This window comes from Otolemur garnettii, unplaced genomic scaffold, assembly GCF_000181295.1.
Source record: "Otolemur garnettii isolate 467f Iridium unplaced genomic scaffold, OtoGar3 scaffold00100, whole genome shotgun sequence".
Lineage (NCBI taxonomy): Eukaryota > Metazoa > Chordata > Mammalia > Primates > Galagidae > Otolemur > Otolemur garnettii.
Window position 1 is genome coordinate 3,247,943 of NW_003852495.1, and position 19,525 is coordinate 3,267,467.

Here is a 19,525-nt window from a genome sequence, read left to right on the forward strand (position 1 = left end):
TGAGATCTGTCTTTCTGTGCTTGGCTTATTTCACTTAACATGGCAGGATTTCATTCTTTATGGGCCTATAATATTCTATAGTGTACATGTACCACAATTTCTTTATCCATTCATTCATTGGTGAGCACTTAGGTTGACGGCATATCTTGGTTATTATGAATAATGCCACAATAAACAAGGCAGTGCAGAGATCTTTTTGTTATACTGAATTCCCCTCTTTTGGATACATACTTAGCAGTGGGTTCACTGGCTCACATGGTAGTTCTATTTTTAGTCTTCTGAGGAACCTCCATGCTGTTCTCCATAGTTACATTAATTTACATCCCCAGCAACAGTGTATGAGGATTCCCATTTCTCCACATCCTGACCAGCATCCATTATTGATTGTCTTTTGATACAACCCATTTTAATGGGGATGAGATAATATCTCATTGTTGTTTTGATTTGCGTTTCTCTGATGACTAATGATGCCAAGCATTTTTTCATATACCCGTTGGCCATTCGTATGCTTTCTTTTGAGCAATGTCTATTCAGATCCTCCCCCTTTTAAAAATTAGATTGTTTATTTTGTCTTAAAAGTTATTGGAGCTCCTTCTATATTCTAGTTATTAATCTCTTGTCAGATAAATGTTTGTAAATATTTTCTCCCATTCTCAGGGTTGTCTCTTCACTTCGTTGATTGCTTCCTTTGCTGTGCAGTTTTTAGCTTGATATGATCACATTTGTCCAATTTTCCTTTGGTTGCCTGTGCTTTGGGGGCATTATTCAAAAAGTCCTTGCCTCGATTAATGTCCTGAAGTGTTTCTCCAATGTTTTCTTTTAACGGTTTCACAGTTTTGGGCCTTAGATTTAAGTCTTTAATCCATTTTGATTAGTTTTTGTATATGGTGAGAGAGAGATGGTTCTAGCTTCATTCGTCTGCATATGGAGATTCAGTTTACCATTTATTAAAGATACCATCCTTTCCCTGCTGTGTGTTCTTGGCACCTTTTGTAAAAGGTCAGTTGGCTATAGATGTGAAGATTTACTTCCTGGCTCTCTATTCTAGTCCAGTAGTCTATGTGCATGTTTTTATGTCAGTACCATGCTATGTTAGTTACAACAGTTCTGTAGTATAAATTGAAGTCCAGTAATATGTTTAGTCCTTTGTGTTCTTTTTGCTCAGGATGGCTTTAGCCATTCTGGGTCTTTTTTGGTTCCATATAAATTATAGAATTATTGTTTCTATGTCTGTGAAGAATGCCACTGGTATTTTGATGAGGATGGCACTGTGTCTACAGATTGCTTTGGATAATGGGACATTTTAGCAACATCGATTCTTCCAATCCACGAGCGTGAAACATCTTTCTATTTCTTTGTGTCCTCTGCAATTTCTTTCACTTCTTTAGTTAAGATTATTCATAGGTATTTTATTTTATTTGTAATTTTATTTACTGTTGTAAACAGGATTACCTTCTTGGTTTATTTTTCAGATTATTTACCATTGATATATAGAAATGCTACTGATTTTTGTATGTTAATTTTACTGTATTTGTCTATTAGTTCTAATAGGTTTTAGGTAAAGTCTTTAGGTTTCCCTAAATAGAAGTCATATCTCATATCTCATATTTCTGGATTGCAAAAAATTAAATACGTAATTTTTAAAAAAGATCATATTGTCTTCAAACAAAGATAATTTGATGTCTGCCTTTCCAGTTTGGATGTCTCCTCCTTTTTTTTCTTATTTGAATGCTCTAGCTAGAATTTCCGTTACTATGTTGAGTAACAGTGGTGAAAGTGGGCATTCTTGTCTTATTCCAGATCTTAGAGAAAAGATCTTTCAGTTTTTCCCCATTTGTTAGGATACTAGCTGTGGGTTTGTCACATATGGCTTTCTAGCGTTGAGGTAAGTTCATTTTATACCCAGTTTTTAAGCATTTTTATCATGAAGGGATGTTAAATTTGTCAATTATTTTTCAGCATCAATCAAAATAGTCATATAGTTTTAGTCCTTTCTTCCATTGATAAGATGTCTCACATTGATTGATTTGTGTATGTTGAACCACCCTTGTATCCCTGGGATAAATTCCACTTGCTCATGATGAATGAAAATTTTTCTTTTTAGTTATCCCTTTTCTATTCTAAAACTCCCTTTCCCAACTTCCCGGTTGGCTATTTCTCATCTTCCTGGCAAGAAATAAACAATAGTTGAGTGAGTAAAAAACTGAGTTTCTTTAGTGGAATCTTGTTGAATAACACTGTTTAGAGCTTAAATTTATTTTGTTTGGTTAAGTGAGGTTTAAGAAGAGAAAAATGTTAAGAGGAATTGAGGAGTTAGTTATTCCCAGTATCATTGGAGGGAAATTTTAACTTATTAACCAAACTAACTACAAATGATTAATTATCTATTTTGTAATAGAAGGAATTCCTGAATTTTAAGAATATATTTATAAATTTTGTAACAATGTTTTCTTCATTAAGTACTAAGAAAATTAAATGATGGAATTAATGTATTTTTCTCATTAAAAGCCACAGTAATAGTTATTTGACATGTCCATTGGAAAATTATCCAACCAAATAAAATGAAATATATTTATATATGGCACTAAGTGGACAAATATAGGCATACCACCTATAAAAGACATGGCATGAATAATTAAATCTTGAGCTAACAGGAGAAATAGTTTATTTAGGACAATTTTGAAAGGAATCTGACCACAACCAGCAGAGGGCGGTAGAAAAATTCTTAAAACAACCATATGCAAAAAAGGAGGGAAAAAACCCCCACAATTTTTTTCTCAAGTTTTCCTTTAGAATTATGATAACCATACATCTATTTTCTTCTTTTCAATAAAGAAATTACATGTAATGGATACATTTAATCTTGGTTTTCATGACTATCTTTCAACATAAACTGCTACCTTCAAATTATAAAAAAAAATAAGGAAAACTTCTATATTCCTTTTGTATATTGAACATTTCAATAATAGAAATAGATAAACTACTGAAACAAATACAGATCATAATCCAAGTAATCCAAGAAAAAATATCTAGACAATAAACCTTAAAATAGATCAAGTAAAAGCTTGTTTTGTAACATTGCTGCTGATTTAGGCAACAGAAGAAATTACAATAAGAAATGCCCTTTAAAAAGAATTTTCACAGCGTAATCTGGTTTCTTGCACCCTTGAATCCCCAACAATAAATAAATTTAAAAAAAAAAAAGAATTTTCAGGCTCTGTGGCTCACATATGTAATCCTAAGCACTTTGGGAAGCTGAGTCAGGTGGCACTCAAGAGCTCAAGACCAGCCTGAGGAAGAGTGACACCCTATTTCTGCTAAAAATAGGAAAACTAGCTGGGTGCTATGGCTGGCACCTGTGGTCCCAGCTACTTGGGAGGCTGAAGCAAGAGGATCACTTGAACCCAGGACTTTGAGGTTGCTGGGAGCTATGATGCACGGGGCAACAGAGTGAGACTGTCTCAAAAAAAAAAAATATTATTTTCTTAGTCATCTCTATTAATTCATAACTTGAGATCTTTAGCAAGAAAAATACACTTTAATGTCTACCATATATAAGAGTCAGGGAAATAAGACTTCCTAAACCCAAAGAATTTAAATGTTACAGAAATGTACAGATGTACAACATGGATCATCTTTTTAACAAGTATGAAGGCAGTTCAGATGGAGGAAGAAAAACTCTAAACTACTTTAAAAATAATTTTCTTTTTTGAGACCTGACTCTCACTTTTTGCCCTGAGTAAAGTTGTGGCATCATAGCTCACAGCAACCTCAGTCTCTTGGGCACAAGCAATCCTCTTGCCTCAGCCTCCCAGAGTAGCTAGGACTACAGGCATCTACACAACACCCAGCTAGTTTTAGAGACAGGGTCTCTCTCCTGCTCAGGCAGGTTTTGAACTCCTGAGCTCAAGCAATCCACCAATCTCAGCCTTCCAGACTGCTAGGATTACACAGATGTGAACTATCATGCTTAGCTTCTAAAAAGAATATTTTGAAATCAAGATGGGTTATCCAGCAAAAGAAATTCTAAAATCAAGCCTAACTAAAGATAAAGGAAACACGACAATAACATCAAAACAAAGTAAGTGAAACAAATCTGTAAGCTGTTTTTTAACAGTATTTTCACACTGTTAAAACACATTAGTTGTCAAGAGTCCAGATGAGTTATAGTTGTGACAAAGGCAGTGAGTTTATTAATATAACATCTCTTTATACTAAGAGTTCCGAAATTACAGGCCACAGACCAATTGCATCAGAATCACTTAAGGGACCTAAAACAATACAAAACAAAAAGAAACTCCTGGGACCCACTCCAGACATACTGAACCAGAATCTCTTAAGATTTGAGAGTCAAGAGTATGCATTTATTTTTAAAAGTCTACTAAGTCTAAAAACCACAGATGTCTACCATCACCCAATGACAATCCAGCCTCTACTTGAAACACCTGAGTGACGTGTATCATAAAATTGTGTCAAAGAAGGCAGCATACAGAGAGGTAGAACTTCGTGCTTAGTGATGTCACTGGTAGCTTCAGATTGATCTTAATGGGAGCAGACTACAGAAATCAGGAAATGAGAAACCAGGGCTTGATTGCTTGTTTTGTGGGATATTTAGAATGGGTGGGAAAACTATAAGCCCAAGGGCCAGCAGTGGGTGTTTATAAAGGAAACTTCATTGGGTGGCGTCTGTAGCTCAAAGGAGTAGGGCGCCGGCCCCATATGCCGGAGGTGGTGGGTTCAAACCGAGCCCTGGCCAAAACTTGAAAAAAAAAGGACACTTCATTGCAAACTCGCTAGCTCATCTGTATACAGGTTGTCCTTGTCGTGAAAGCCTAAAACATTTATTTTCTGGCCTTTTACAAAAAGATTTGCTTTATTTCTCCAAACTTAAGGTCTAGACTTAAGAAATTAATGGAGAAATAGAATGCTACAAATGCAGATGCTTACACTGTACTGTTACATTATAAATAGCACACACCCCAAATGAAAAATATAAGTCTAGTATTCAAAAAGTATTACAGTAGAACTGCTAGAGTTGCCCACTCCCTCCACTGACCATCTCCTCAAGTTGACCTAACTTTCATAGACTGGACATGAACCACGTGTACATATCAGTACAGAGGCCCAGTTTCTTATGTTGACCACCTCTGTGGGTTGACCAGTTTGTTACAGCCCCTTGGGAGTTCAACTCACAGAGGCTCACCTGGTATTTGCTTTATCAAAGAAGGTGCTGACCTCATTGACAAAGAAGTGCAAAGTTCCACATGTCTCCCTTTAGTCACTGTTGTCTCACTTGTTAACACTAGCAAAAATATTCCTGTGGGGACTACACTTGTGCATCAGTTAAAGAGAATCATCAGATTATATTTTGCTGTTTGGTTGGCTACTCACACAACAGTTTAGCAAAAAAAAAAAAAAAAAAAAATTAACAAAAGCATTTACTATATTTGTAAATTATATGGTACGCATCCTCTATATCAGCAAATTTTATAATGAATATATACATGTGAAATACATAGCTCACGTATATACATGTGTATATATGCCTACCTGTGTATCTTACATTTTGTAATATGCAAACCATACTTGGCTTCTGCAGTTACAAGAGGTGCTCCACGTGATTTGTATCCATCTTTTTGTTACTGGTATACACTGAGTATTACAATTTGAATGCAGTCTTTTCCTTTCTGACAATGTGTGTACATATTGTGGCGCCTTCTGTACATCCCACATTCATGCACTTGTCACCATCTCCACCGCACTAGTCCAAGCCACTCCGTGTCTCCCTGCAGGCCCTTTTTGTTTGTCTCCCTGATGCCAGTCTTGCCATCTAAAACCCATTCTTCACATAGAAACCAAAGGAACTTTAAAAATCTAAATTGCTCCCCACTAGGAAACACTTTTAAAATAAAATCCCTTTAGAATAAAGCCCAGATGCCTTGCCAGGTCACATGAGCCCTGCATTCTGCAGCCTGCTCACATCTCTGACTTTATTTTATACCACATCCAACTCACTCCTGCCCTCCAGCCTCTGCTCCATCTTGGCAAGGAAGGTTCCATTCCCAGACCTTTGCCTCACCAGCTTCAGGCATTTTATAGCAGCTTGAATGTGGTTGCCTTGGAGAGGCCTTCCTGTCTACCTCATCTAAAATAGCGCCTCCTGCACCTCAGCCCACACCGCTCTATGCCAGTGTCCTTTTTCAGTTGCCTTATGCCACATTCACCATTTGAATTATCTTTTCATTCACTATTTTTATCTATATTCCGCCCTGTCTGTTTTATTTGCCACTCAATCTCCCTCATCTAGAATGCACCAGGGAAGTCACAAGCACTTGGTAAATACTGGTTAAATGAGTACATGAACAAATAAACGCCAGAGGGAAGCTTGTGCTATCCTGCTACAGCATGGTACTTTCTGTGTTTTCATGACAGCTCTAAATGCTAGCCCCTTTTTCCCCATATGAAAGGCTGTCACCTCTTAGTATTGTGCCATATATGGGTTCAGGTTTGTGCACCCTGGCTTCCGTCTACTGTTCCAGGCTTAATTCCCACTTTCACTAGTGTTCTAGCTCACAGCACACCCGCAATGCCACACTGCTATAAGTACTAATAATCTAGTTTCAGTACTTCTGCAGTAACTATCGACATAGCCCTCTAGCTTCATGAATCTCTTGTTTTGCAAATGCTGCTCCTCTACTTCTGCTCTTGCCCATCTTGTTTCTAGGGCAAGCGCCTAGTCAGCCTTTAAGACCCATCTCAAAAGGCAAACTTCTCTAGGGCATCTTTGCACATGTCTTCAGAATTAACCAGTCACTCAAGCCTTCCAGTCACTATAGCCTTCCATTATTGCACTTGTAACTCTGGTCATAGCACTGCAATGTGTTTTGCAGTCTGGGCTGCCAGGGCTCACAGTTGCTGTGATCATTACATCTCCAGAACCTCGTTCGGTGCCTAGTACATAACAGCACAACAGAGAACCCACAAACTGTTGCTTAATTGAATGCATGGCGAGTCTAATGGTGCTTGCACGATCTTTGAAGATAGTTAGCATGTTAGTCATTGCTCTCCCTCCTCCCAAGTCTGCTTTCTTTCAAGTTAAACCTGTAAAGTAAGAGAGAGTAATGAGTAAGGCAGACAGATGCTTTATGCTTTGCTTCATAAGTATAAACTCATAAAGCAGAGCTAATGAAGTCAGGCAGAAATGTATTAAGTCAATAAATATGTACATACTAATTACCTCACTAGCAACTGCTAGTGACATGACGATGCTGACGTCTGTTCTTCCCTACGATCTACTCTCATTTTCCTAAGGTGTATAATACAAATCATTGATTTCAATATGTTCTCCTATTATTATTAACTATACACTGTTATTTATCACTTATCTACTATTATTACTACCAACTTCTAAACTGAGGAGGAATCAACTTCTTCAGTTCCTATTCTATCTATATAACAGCCAATCTTGCCAGCTCTCTGCCAGTGATTCCTCTCACGCAGGATCCTTCTTCTCCCTTTCCTTATCTCCAAGTCCAGGCTGCAACCAGAACATCATGATGAATGAGTCTTATCCATCCGGACTTCTATGGCCACTGTACTTGGCTCTGGGTCACTCCCTGTGCAGCTCAGGCACACTTCCTCCAATTAATATCTTTAGCAAGCCGTTCCTTCAGCCCTCAGAGACCTACAGAGTAATCCTTGTGTTATGATCTGAATGTTGTGTCCCCTCAAATTCTTATGTTGAAATCTAATCACTGATATGATAGTATTAGGAGGCAGGGGTAGGAGGTGACCTCAGAGGTGATTAGGAATTAGTACCCTTATAAAAGAGGCCTGCGAGAGAGGGAGGGAGGCCATGAAGATGCAGGGAGACTAAGGCCAATGAAACAGGCCCTCACCAGACAATGAATCTGCTGGTACTTTGGTCTCGGCCTTCCCAGACTCCAGACCTGTGATAAATAAATGTTTGTTGTTTCTAAGTCCTAGTTCATGGTACTTTGTTACAGCAGCCCCGTGGATTCAGACTGTTTGTTTGGACTAAAACATAAGCTGTCAACACAGAGCTCAGGACATACACAGTGCTCAGGAAAGACTGGCCATGATCATTCTTCTAATTATTACATACATAAGGATAGTTTTCTTCGGCCTGCTGCTTTCTCCATCATATTCCTTCAGATTTGCTACTCACAGGGTTAGAATGCAGCACGGTGAAGAACTCTGGGCTGATGAGGAACTTCACAGGAGGCGACTGTAACAGCAACGTGAGCCTGGATCTGGAGGTAGAATGAGGCAGGACGTTCTCCCGTCGGAAATCTAGACGGGACAGACCAACAAGCCTTCAGGGAAATCTCTCTGTAAGTTGCAAAAAGTCTATCCACTTTGCTTTATATTTCAAAAGAACCAAAGGATCCCTATATAATTTGCTATTACTTGAATCTTTTTTCTTTGCTATAAATCCATCCATAAAACTCACAGTTCTTAATAATCCTAAAATGGAATTGGAACATATTTCTAGTCACTGTTAACATTTTAATTGCATCTTGAGATTTTCTTAAATGATCAGATGCTTTTCCCACTAGCCCACAGATCTAGAGATTAAAGTAATTTATATTCTGCTACATATTTAGTTTTTGTGATTCTTTTCTTAGTACTAATAAAAAAATCAAAGATCAGAAGAAGATTCTGTTGAATTCTGCTTCTTGAGTCAGATTACCAGATCTTATTAAAGATCAAAAGCTCTTTAAAAGAAAACCCTAATGTCTTGGGAATTCTTACTTATTTCTTTTCCACTTTTATGAGATTACAGAAACAAACAAAGGCTCTTACCTGCACTAGCTTGGTGAAAGTCAGCGTCCTCCCCTGCCCCATCAAGAACATTACTATTTTCCTCAGGCCTCTCATTGGTCATGGTTCTGCGGATACTCTGATATCTAAAATCATGAGCCTAGAGTTACATTCCAGCAGTGTCTAAAAGGTGGGACTCCACTGCTCCCCCAGGGCACAGAGCTTCAGTCTCAATCGCTTCCTCCCCAAAGCCCCATTCCCTGACCTTCAGGGTGGATCATCTGTTTAAGTAAATAGCATTGCATTAAATGTCTTCTCTCCATTGTTTGTGGAACATCTTCCTGACAAATTAATAATGCTACAAATATTTTGTGACCATTAATCAACAAAAACTAAATTTCTATATTCTTAAAGGAAAGAAAAACAACTTTATGTTCTACAGCAATTCCCCTCCCTCCCTCCCTCCCTTCCTACTTTCTTTCAACAGAGTCTCTCTCTGTTGCCCAGGTTAGAGTGCTGGGGTGGCAGCCTAGTTTACAGCAACCTCAAACTCCTGTGTGCAAGTGATCCTCCTGCCTTGGCCTCCCTAGTAACTAAGACTACAGGTGCCACAATGCTCAGCTAATTTTTCTATTTTCAGTAGAGACAGGGTCTTGCTCTTGTTCAGACTGGTCTCAAACTCCTGAGCTCAAGGGATCTTCCCACTGTAGCTTCCCAGAGTGCTAGGATTACAGGCACAAGTCACTGCATCCAGCCATAGAAATTAATTCTTGATTTTAAAAGCTTAGGCAGATAATAAAGATACATCACAAATGAGTATTCTAGAAATAGAAAGAAAATCTGGCATACACAAATTATAAATGTATATGTTCTGTTTTACCAAAAAGTAATGCCTTGGGTTGACTAAAGGGATCACCTTTATTTATTTCCTCTTTAGTTTCCAGACTAGGTATGTATGTGTAGGGGTATTATTTTTTTAATCAAGAGAAGTTCAATTTAGACTAGAAATCAAAAGAGGTAATAGCTACACCTTAATGACAGGACACACAAAGATGAAAGAGACACCCCGTCTCCTACTTTGTACCGTGTAAAAATTAGCCCAACCACAACACTGAAAAATGACAGCAAAATGCCCATCCTCACCGCCGGTTCAGCTGCTCCATCTGCTGTATGGAGTTGGATCTCTGCAGCACCTGTGGGGCTGGGGGAGCTGTTGGTCGCTGCCACGTCGTGGTTCTGTTTACATGATCCACGTAGAAGATTCTGCCGTGGCTGTCAATGCGCGCCTCCCAGTCTAAAAAGCAGTAAGGCATGGAGAGGGGTGAGGAGGAGGAGCTGAGGCTATTAATGTGGCTCATTAAGTTCAACATGTGTTTTCTCTCTCTGACATGCTACAATCGGGGACTAATATTATAACATACACCTCACTGCACAATCTGGCACTGCCCTCTCCTCCATTCCAGAATCTGGGGACCAGTTATTAAGCCTATCCTGTGCGTACCAACACCAGTCCCTAAGGAATCTTTAAATGCAGAGAAGCTTCCCCAAGCTGCCCGCAATGCTCACCTTCCATGTGACGCTGATATCTTAATACTTCAGAAATTCACATCAAAATTGGCATTCGTGCCTATTTTCACCCAAAATGGAGGAGTTTTCTAGGTTAGATAAAGACTCAGAGCTGGAAACTTCTGCATGTATATTTAAATTCCACTGTAGTAAATTTAGTCTTCAGAAGAAGAATAACTAATTAATGCTAGCCTAGTGATCAAACACTATCATTATTTTCAAAGTTCCTTTAGCACTTTCCCAAAGACAAATACATTTTTAGAGCAAGGGCAATTTCTTGCCTCCAACCTCAGATAAATATTATGTTCTAAAATATTATTTAATTTTAAGACATTGCGTTGGTTAGATGTGCTAAATCTTTGTAAACAAATATGAAGTGCATGTTCAGGAAAAACAGAAAGCAGACTGGTCTTCAGAGCCAGACATCCCACCTTAGGGACTCTCCAAAATGCCATTCCCCCACTAAAATCTCCAGAACATAAGCTGATCTTTTCAAAAGGCAAAATTTTGAAACTTATTGCAGTGAGGAAGGATAATTTATGCAGGAAGCATGAAGGAAACAGCAAGAATCTATTCTTTAACCAAGAAAACTCTTTATACATTTATATGTCTGTGTGTCTAATTTTTCTTTTTTACATATTTTTACTTTCTCCTGAGTAGTTCAATGATCTCAAAACTCTCCATGTGATCACATGGCAGACACCACGGATCTAACCCTGGAGACCAGGCAGAAGGCATAGTTCCTCCTGACCACCCATGGCATTTGCTCAGAGCTTCAAGCAGTCCAACAAAGTCCTTAGGGCTGGGAAGACCCACATTATAGTTCCCAGCCTCCTAAGACCATCATGGGGTGTTGTCACTTCAGCTGGTAGTAAAAAATATATTGTTGATCTCAGCACATTGTAATTTATGACAAATGACAAGAAAAGAAAAACTGGGCTGAAGATAAGCACCACATGAACAATAAATAATTCAATGCTACTCCTGCTCCAAGGTAACACAGACTCGTGAAGAACCAGCCTGCCAAATCTGAACTCGTAGAGCACAGCTACCATTCCATCAGCAGCATAGTTCCAAAAGTCCTTATGCCTAGCCTGTGACATACTGACAAATAGTAAGCACACCAAAGCATCTCTGTAAACCATTTTTCAAAACCCTTTGATCTATTCCATTGTTTTGCTCTGTTCCTTCCATGGTTTTCCATCTCAAAGATTTTGAAAGCCAGTTAGAGTCAGGATAATTCGAGCTTGCATATGTCAACTCAAATGCACATGAAAATGAATGGCCATTCCTTCCTCCAAGAATGTTTACAGTAGTTCTAAATTTAAAAGATGTAGAATAGGTAAATAGACATTTAAAAAAAGAAGAATTGATATCATCTAAAGGAAGCAGAGAAAGTGGATGCTGCCAAGCTCTTAAAGTTTGGTTATTACTAAAATTTGGCTCTAAGTTTTCTGGCAGTTAAGGCCAAAAAAAAAAAAAAAAAAAACATGTGGTTGCAGACTTTCCATTTTCTGACCAAAAAAAGTAAAAATGACAAAAAATCTTTAAAGAGCTTTTTCCTGGAACTAACTAAATAAAAATTCCCCAATTAAGATGTGTATGTGGTTTGTTTGGACATATGGGTAGCAAAATGGGAGATCAAGGGGATCACCAAACAAATACATTCACCACTGTGCCTTGCACATAGCACGTTATGAATGAATCAGTGATTTAAAATGACATAAAGCCACACAAAAAGAATGATTCTTATATTACCATCTTCTACAAAGGCCAGGAATATCCTTAATTCAGTAAAGATATTTCTATGTGCAGTGGGAAGAGCAACAACAACAACAAAAAACAATGACCAAAAATTTGCTTTCTAGGAACATGGAATATTGAATGCACATGAAAATTATCCCTATCAAATATCATATCCTCCACCTGACGTTGTTACTTTACTCTCCATAAAAAGAAATTCTATATTGCTGATTTCAAATGGATGCTTGGCACTGGATCAAGAAACACTGTGATATTCCTGGCTTATTCATGAACTACATGTCCACTCTCACCCAAGCAGTCAATACTCCTTTATCCAGGAAAAGGCAGTAGAAGTGCCTCAGGAAGGGCCATTCTCTGTCGTATCTACCAAAGATACTCACTCAGAAGGATACAACTGCTCTAACATCTTACATATCTTTATATTGAGCTCGGCTTGTGCTTGACACAAGAAAGCATATGAGAACTCGTTTCACAGCATCAAAGTTTCTTCCAGATGAACAATACTAAAATCAGGTAGACAGGATTAAAATACTGGGATCCTAACACTTACTTCTTTGTTGTGACACTGTAAAACAGGGTAATAATATGAGTGCAGGCTCGGTGCCTGTAGCTCAGTGGTTAGGGCGCCAGCCACATACACCCAGGCTGGAGGGTTCAAACTCGACCCGCACCTGTTAAACAACAATGACAACTGCAACAAAAATATAGCTGGGCATTGTGGCGGGTGCCAGTAGTCCCAGCTACTTGGGAGGCTAAGGCAAGAAAATCCCTTAAGCCCGGGAGTTGGTGGTTGCTGTGAGCTGTGATACCATGGCACTCTACTGAGGGCAACACAGCGAGACTCTGTCTCAAATAAATAAATTCATTAATTAATATAACCTGAGTGCAGTAAAACTGAGACAATACTTTTTGGGGGGGGTGTGTTAGTGTGCATGTGTGTGTGCACGCATGTGTAGAAGGCCTGATTTCTGACCATAGCTTGTCACACCTTTCTATAGGACCTTCAAAAAATCACTATGCCTCCGTGGACCACTGTTTTGAAAAATAAGAGAAAAGAATCAAACATTTTCTAAGGTCCCTTCCAGTTCTAAAATTCTATGAATCTCTGGAATCATGCCCATTTTATAAGGACTGAGCAGCATCTTGGCAACATCTTACATCTCACCTAAAATTTCCAAACTACATCTAATTAAGCCTTATAGGGCCAGGAGCTTTGAGGCCCGGAGGGGAGGGGCTTTGGAAACACCTGCCAATTCTAGGTTACCCATGGCAACTCCCATATTATCCATTGTGTATATTGGTGTTCCACATACTATTTCATTTGCATGAAGAGTTCATGGCAATAATGAAGTTTGAAAACTACTACTCAGTGTTTCTCAAGGCCGGCAGGTCTCTGACAACATGTGCAGATTCACTTTGAGGATCAATAACAATGTCATTCCTAGGACACACGCCAGGTCTTCCGAACAGACTATCTGAAGCTAGGACTCAGTTATCTACCTTTTCAACAACCTGCCCAGATGATTCCTAGACACTCTAAAATTTGAGAAAAACTGAAATAAATTAGTAAGAACTTAAAAGAGTAGCTAATTTTCTGGTTAAACTGATGGGGCAAATGCTAGATTTCTCAGAGGTCATGAAGTGCGGGCTCATAAGAAACTAAACTTCAGGCTCAATATCTCAAACTGGACTCGTAGGCATGGTAGAAACTAACTATAATCAGGTCCCTTTAAGTGGCTTAACAATGGGGGAAGAGAGCATTAGAAAATGTGTGAAACTCTTCCATAAGGTTTCTGGCATAGCATTTGTCTCCTAGGCAGGACATACAAGCTGATAGAAGAGGTAAGGCCTTAGAGTTTCTCAGTTTGTAGAACCTACACATATGGGAGGGGGACTGGGTGTCCCTTGGATCCCCTTGGTCACCTCATCACTCCTTTTGGATGCTCTTGGTCTCCAGTGGCCCACCTGCTGGGGATCAGATGAGACGGGAATATGTCTCGGTGGAGGCTGAGATTGGGAGGAAAGTCAATGATGAAACAGAATGAATTACCCATGGACTGCCCACGTGAGCCGAGGGACAGAGGGAAGTATGAGTTGGTGTGGTTACCGTTGCATTTAGTAAAATCCAGCACCTGAATGTTGTGAAGTAAATTTATAAATGACTATAAAAATGATCATTACAACATCTTCACCAAAACACAAGATGATAAAGGTATAATGAACTAAAGGTACTTTCAAGGAAAATTATAAGTTTTGTGATAGATGACAAATGGTAATGTTTAAAAGATTATTTTTTTCTTATTTCAACACTCAAAGAAGTATGATTCCATTTGTACGAAGTACAAAAGTAAGCTAAACTTATCCCTGATTTTGACAGTCAGAATAGTAGGCCTCCTTTCCCATCTGGAGTGAGAGTCAGTGATTGGAAGGGGGCAGAAGGCAAACTGCTGGGTGCTAGTGACATGGCACTGACTGCACAGGTGTGTTCCAGGGAGAGCTTACAATAACTGGATGTGCTCTTTCCTGCTATCTATTTGATACACATGTGTATTTGAAACACACGTTTAAAAAAATCAAGTTGTTGTATATTTTATACCTTAATCTTCAATTTTAAGAAAGTATTATAGCTTTTTAGGTTAAAAGTATCATTTTTCCCCCTCATACTAAATTTTAAGCTCTAAAGAATAAGGGCCCTTCACCCTGTAGTAGAAACGCTAAGTTTAGATTAATTATACTTTATAGATTCATTATGTACTTTAGGCCCTCATTTTAAAAGATGCTTTAATAATGAAAGTATATAATCGCAAAAAATGATAAATATTACCTTACAGTTTTCCAGGTCCACTCTTTTTAAACACATAAGTAATAGACTAGTTTTAACAGTATGGTGATGTCCTGGGGTCCTGTCAGAGTTCACACTGCTCTGCCTGAATCTATTCCTATTCCTAGAAAAACTACCCTTTGAAGGGAAAAATATTGTCTCTAGTGCAGCAATATGGGTTAAGCCACAACTACCTGAGAGTCAGTAAGAAAAAAATAAAATAGTTTTTCAGAATGGACTTGTTGGCCATTCTTTTTTCACTCATCTTAATGCTAAAAAGAGCAAGATTTGTCATGCTGAGAGTGTTTTAATGGGCTTCAGCCCTGAACTGCCTCTAGCTGCCAGCATTGTCAGTGAACAAGAAGATACAGAAAGTTCTTGAGACACTCTGTGCACATTCAAGCTCAAGCTACTTTCTTAGAATGGTTTTCAACATTGTTATGCTACCATAACCAGCGCTAGGCTTTCTTATTTTCTGAGTCATTAGAACATCTCTCAAACAGTGGTTGGGGTTACATGGTCCCCAGGGTCACAATATACTATTTGTGACGCAAGGCAAGAGTGAGATTTTGAGAACCAACTGGCAAATCACTCTTGCCATTGGGCAGCCTTTGTAGTAAGTCCAAGATCTGTTCCCTGATCCTGAGACAGGAGGTATAAGACTGGAAGAAGCAGCAAACGAACAAAGAAAACCCTGTCACCCAGCGATGATCACATAAATCCCCCAATTTGTAAGTTGCTTTACATGCAAAGATATAAAGCAGATATGTAGGCTACGACAGGACCAGCTTCAGGACTGAAGCTGCACAGCCAAGGGACACCCCTGGATCCCTGTGCCTGAGTTTTCAAATCTGCAGAGAGAAGCTGGAGTTTGTTGGGCAGTTTCCTTACCATACATTAGTAAACAAGTATTTTGTAAGGTGAAAATAAGCAAAACTAAAAACAACAATAATGATGATAAGGAAAAAGAAAAAGAAAGAATCAAGAATGGGGCCACAGAAGCCCAAAGTACACTGACCCAAGGTACGGCTGAGACAGAGCAAACCTATCCGGGCCCTGCGATGTTGGTTCACGGGCCTTGTATAGTGGAAAGGCCTCCTGTGTAACCTGTCTGAAAGAAGAGAAAGCTGAGCACTTAGGGGCTTTTCTCGGTCTGATCTCAAAGTATAACAATATAAAGCAGTTTCAGTGAAACCCCCGAGCCTCTGACTTAAGGTATTGCTGGACCCCAATAAGTAACATATCCCAGCACAAGCCACCCTCTGCCTCGGCCCAAACTTTCAAAATTAACATACATCTACCCACACAATAGTCCATTCCAAGTCCAACCTTAGATCAGAATGCCTGATGGAGGGAATATTTGAGACTGTCTCCACTTTTACTAGCATGGGATCTAAAGCAAGTTACTTTATCTAGGCTTCAGTTTTTCACCTACAAAGGAAGCAGAGTAGCTGACTTCCCTGCATCAATCTACAGACTGTAGATAAGACTTGTTTGGTTGATCTCACAAATTATAAAAATTATTATTAGAAAATAATTGAATGAGAGCATGTAAAAGTGCTTTATAGAGTGTAAAGTACTACACACATTTGAGTGGTTGTACCTAATCGTGTTTCAAAAGCACAACTGTTAGCCTTAAAATAATTCAGCCAGGTTATTTAAGCGATGACCCAATCTGCACACTCCAGTTAGGGTCCCTTTAGCTGAGCTCCAGAAGGCCCAAGATACTGCAGAATGCAGATGCCACAGCTCTTAGCCAGCAGCATGGCTTGAGATGGTAGCAGAGTTGCCCAGTTAGAAAAAGAAGTCAGGGACCTGGCTGGGGTAGGGCCAGACAGTTAGCAGGAGCACCCAGTGATTGAACAGATGGTCAAAAGGATGAGATACACATGGGGACAGAGCTGAGCAGTATCAGGTATGCTCAGACCATAATCTGTCACCCATCCATGATCACATACACCTGCAAATGTGTAGGTGCTTGGTCACACAACACGTGTGTGTGTGTATTTAACATATATGTATTTTTAGAGGGAGACAGCTTTAGTTCTGAGGTGTTTAAAATATAAAAATGCTGGTTACACTTCACCAAAAATGTTATTTATTGAGTATTAAATAAATTACTACAGAGAAGTCTTTCTCAGAGAGCAAACTATTAGAATTCTGGAAGGGCAATTCTTCACTGTGTCAGACTGCCCCACCTTTGCAGGACGTTTGACAGCCCTTCCTCCACCCACCAAATGCCAATAGCACCCTTCAAACATTGTTAGAATGAAAGACACTCCCACAAAACTCCAAAAGTCCCCTATGAGCTAGCACCCCACCACCACCACCACCACCACTGAAAACCTCTGAATTAAAGAGAACATGTCCAAGAATTTTCCTCCTGGTCATCTGTTATTCATTAAATAGAATATACTTAACTGGCTTTTGCTTTGGATATATCAACTTACTAACGTGAACTGCCAATTGTTTGTTTTTAAAAAATTCCTAAGATATATTCTACCTACATAATGAAAATATCAGTGTTTAAAAAATACATTGAGACACCATAAATAGTGGCCATAATTTTAGCAGGAAAATACCTATCTTTATCAAATAAAATCTAGAGACCAAAACTATGCCCAACAAAAATTAGAACAAATGGATATGGCTAGGAAGATGCCATTATCGATGCACTCTGGGAATGTCATGTTTCCCGTTCAGCCTCCTGAAATGCTAATTACCATTAATCAAAACAGAGTTCTCCCAGATCTCTCTCCTGGTGTTTCTAATTCAATTTGCTCCAGTTATACCTAAATATCTTCCAGGAATATTTTTATTTTCTTACCCTAATCTTTCTTAAAATGACAGACAGTTCATTAGTCTCTTGTTCTATTTTTCAAAAGCTGCCTGAAATATACGCTTCCTATGAGTAATGGCCCTCAGTTAGCCAAATATAGGAGCTAGGGAGGGATCTGTGCCCAAGAGAATTTCAAAAGGAGTAAGCCAATATTCCGACAAACTCCACACAATACTATTCAGCTCTTCTGTCAGTACGCACCAGAACTAAACACTTGCGATTTCAGCTTTTTTAGGAGCACGTCCTCTCCTTTTTATGTCCCATGAATTTTAAAATGCAGAGGGTCAAGGCATCAGCCTTGTGCCATGATCATATGGCTGAGGCAAAAGAATCGCTTAAGGCATAATCAGAGAGGATGAGCAAGAAGGTGGTAAACCTTCCAGTGCTTTCTGAAAAGTGGAATTCACGTTTATAGGCTTTACAGTTGGTCACCAACTGTGTTGTTCTCACAGAGTAACATTACTGAAGAGACTCCAGAAATTTAGACTTTAAACCCTGTCCAGATTCTGACTGGCCACGGGTAGCACTCAGACCTTTGTTTTCATTATTTTCTATGTCATTATTTTCTCACATTCCTAATATTCAACCACCTCTCCTTTAGATACTGTTTCTTGAAAATAAAAGAAATGAAACATCTTTCAAATCCCCAGATAACTGTCCTGTCTCAAATAAGCAGAAGACGAATATCTGAGATTAACAACACATTAATTTTCTGCATAGCCCTGAGACAAAAATCAGAACTTCGTGCTTAATGATTTATAATGATGTAGGTGAACAAAGAGGCAGGATATTACATAAGTGAGGTTTTTCTGAGAAACTGTACCACTTTGTCTATTAACTAAAAGAAAATACATGCCACAGTTCAGCATAATTTCAAAAGATTATTTTATGCACCCAATTTTCTAAACATCTGGGTCTACTTCCATAAATACAATATTTACTCCATGGGCTGAACAGCATTTACAGCTGGCCTTTTTTTGAGTGCCATAGTGCCAGAGAGGAGTCATCAGCACTTTCCAGGTGACACCTGCTATGTCAAGTGGCAGTCCCCAGATTTCTTCCTCTTTTCAGACTCATGTAATGGGTCTGCCTGTCACCCTAGCCACTTCCATTAAGGTGGGAGGGGGGCCCTTCCGTTAACAGGTCCTCACTTGGTGGGAGAGCCTCGTCCACTCTCTGATATCGGCTGACATCCTGGCGCACTGAAGGTAGCGATCGCAGTGGCTGGTGTCCGTTGGCTTGAGAACCTTGAATTAAAGATAGAAAGTTACCTAGGTATTGTTTTCCCTTTAAATGTTACAACAGCCTCTATTTAAAACAAACAAACAAACAAGAAAATAAAACAAAAACCAACATAAATCCTGACACTAGTCTCTGTTCTCTGTCTAGTCTCATTTCCTCCATGAGGACCCAGAAATGAAAGAAGAGCATGAGTAGGAGATGAACGCTGGGAAGAGGGTTTCCTAGAGAAAAGACCTGTGTGGCTCGGTGCCTGCAGCCCAGTGGTTAGGGCGCTGGCCACAAGCACCAGGGCTGGTGGGTTCGAACCTGGCTGGGGCCAGCTAAGTAACAATGACAACAGCAACAACAAAATAGCTAGGTGCTGTGGTGGGTGCCCATAGTCCCAGCTACTTGGGAGGCTGGGGCAAAACAATAGCTTAAGTCCAAGAGTTTGAGGTTGCTGTGAGCTATGAGGCCACGGAACTCTACTGAGGGTGACATAGTGAGACTGTCTCAAAAAAAAAAAAAAA

General features: G+C 39.2%; 1 protein-coding gene across 2 annotated transcripts in view; it reads right to left on the reverse strand.

Moving 5' to 3' along the window:
• The window catches only part of HECW2 (HECT, C2 and WW domain containing E3 ubiquitin protein ligase 2), a 130,170-nt gene that overhangs the window by 93,031 nt on the left and 17,614 nt on the right, over positions 1-19,525 (reverse strand). For both annotated transcript variants that reach the window (XM_023516935.1, XM_023516936.1), the window contains 4 exons: positions 18,926-19,021; positions 9,928-10,078; positions 8,827-8,930; positions 8,189-8,313 (listed from right to left, as the gene is read on the reverse strand). In XM_023516935.1, the coding sequence (XP_023372703.1) occupies positions 8,189-8,313; positions 8,827-8,930; positions 9,928-10,078; positions 18,926-19,021 (476 nt within the window). The remainder of the gene's footprint in view (positions 1-8,188; positions 8,314-8,826; positions 8,931-9,927; positions 10,079-18,925; positions 19,022-19,525) is intronic.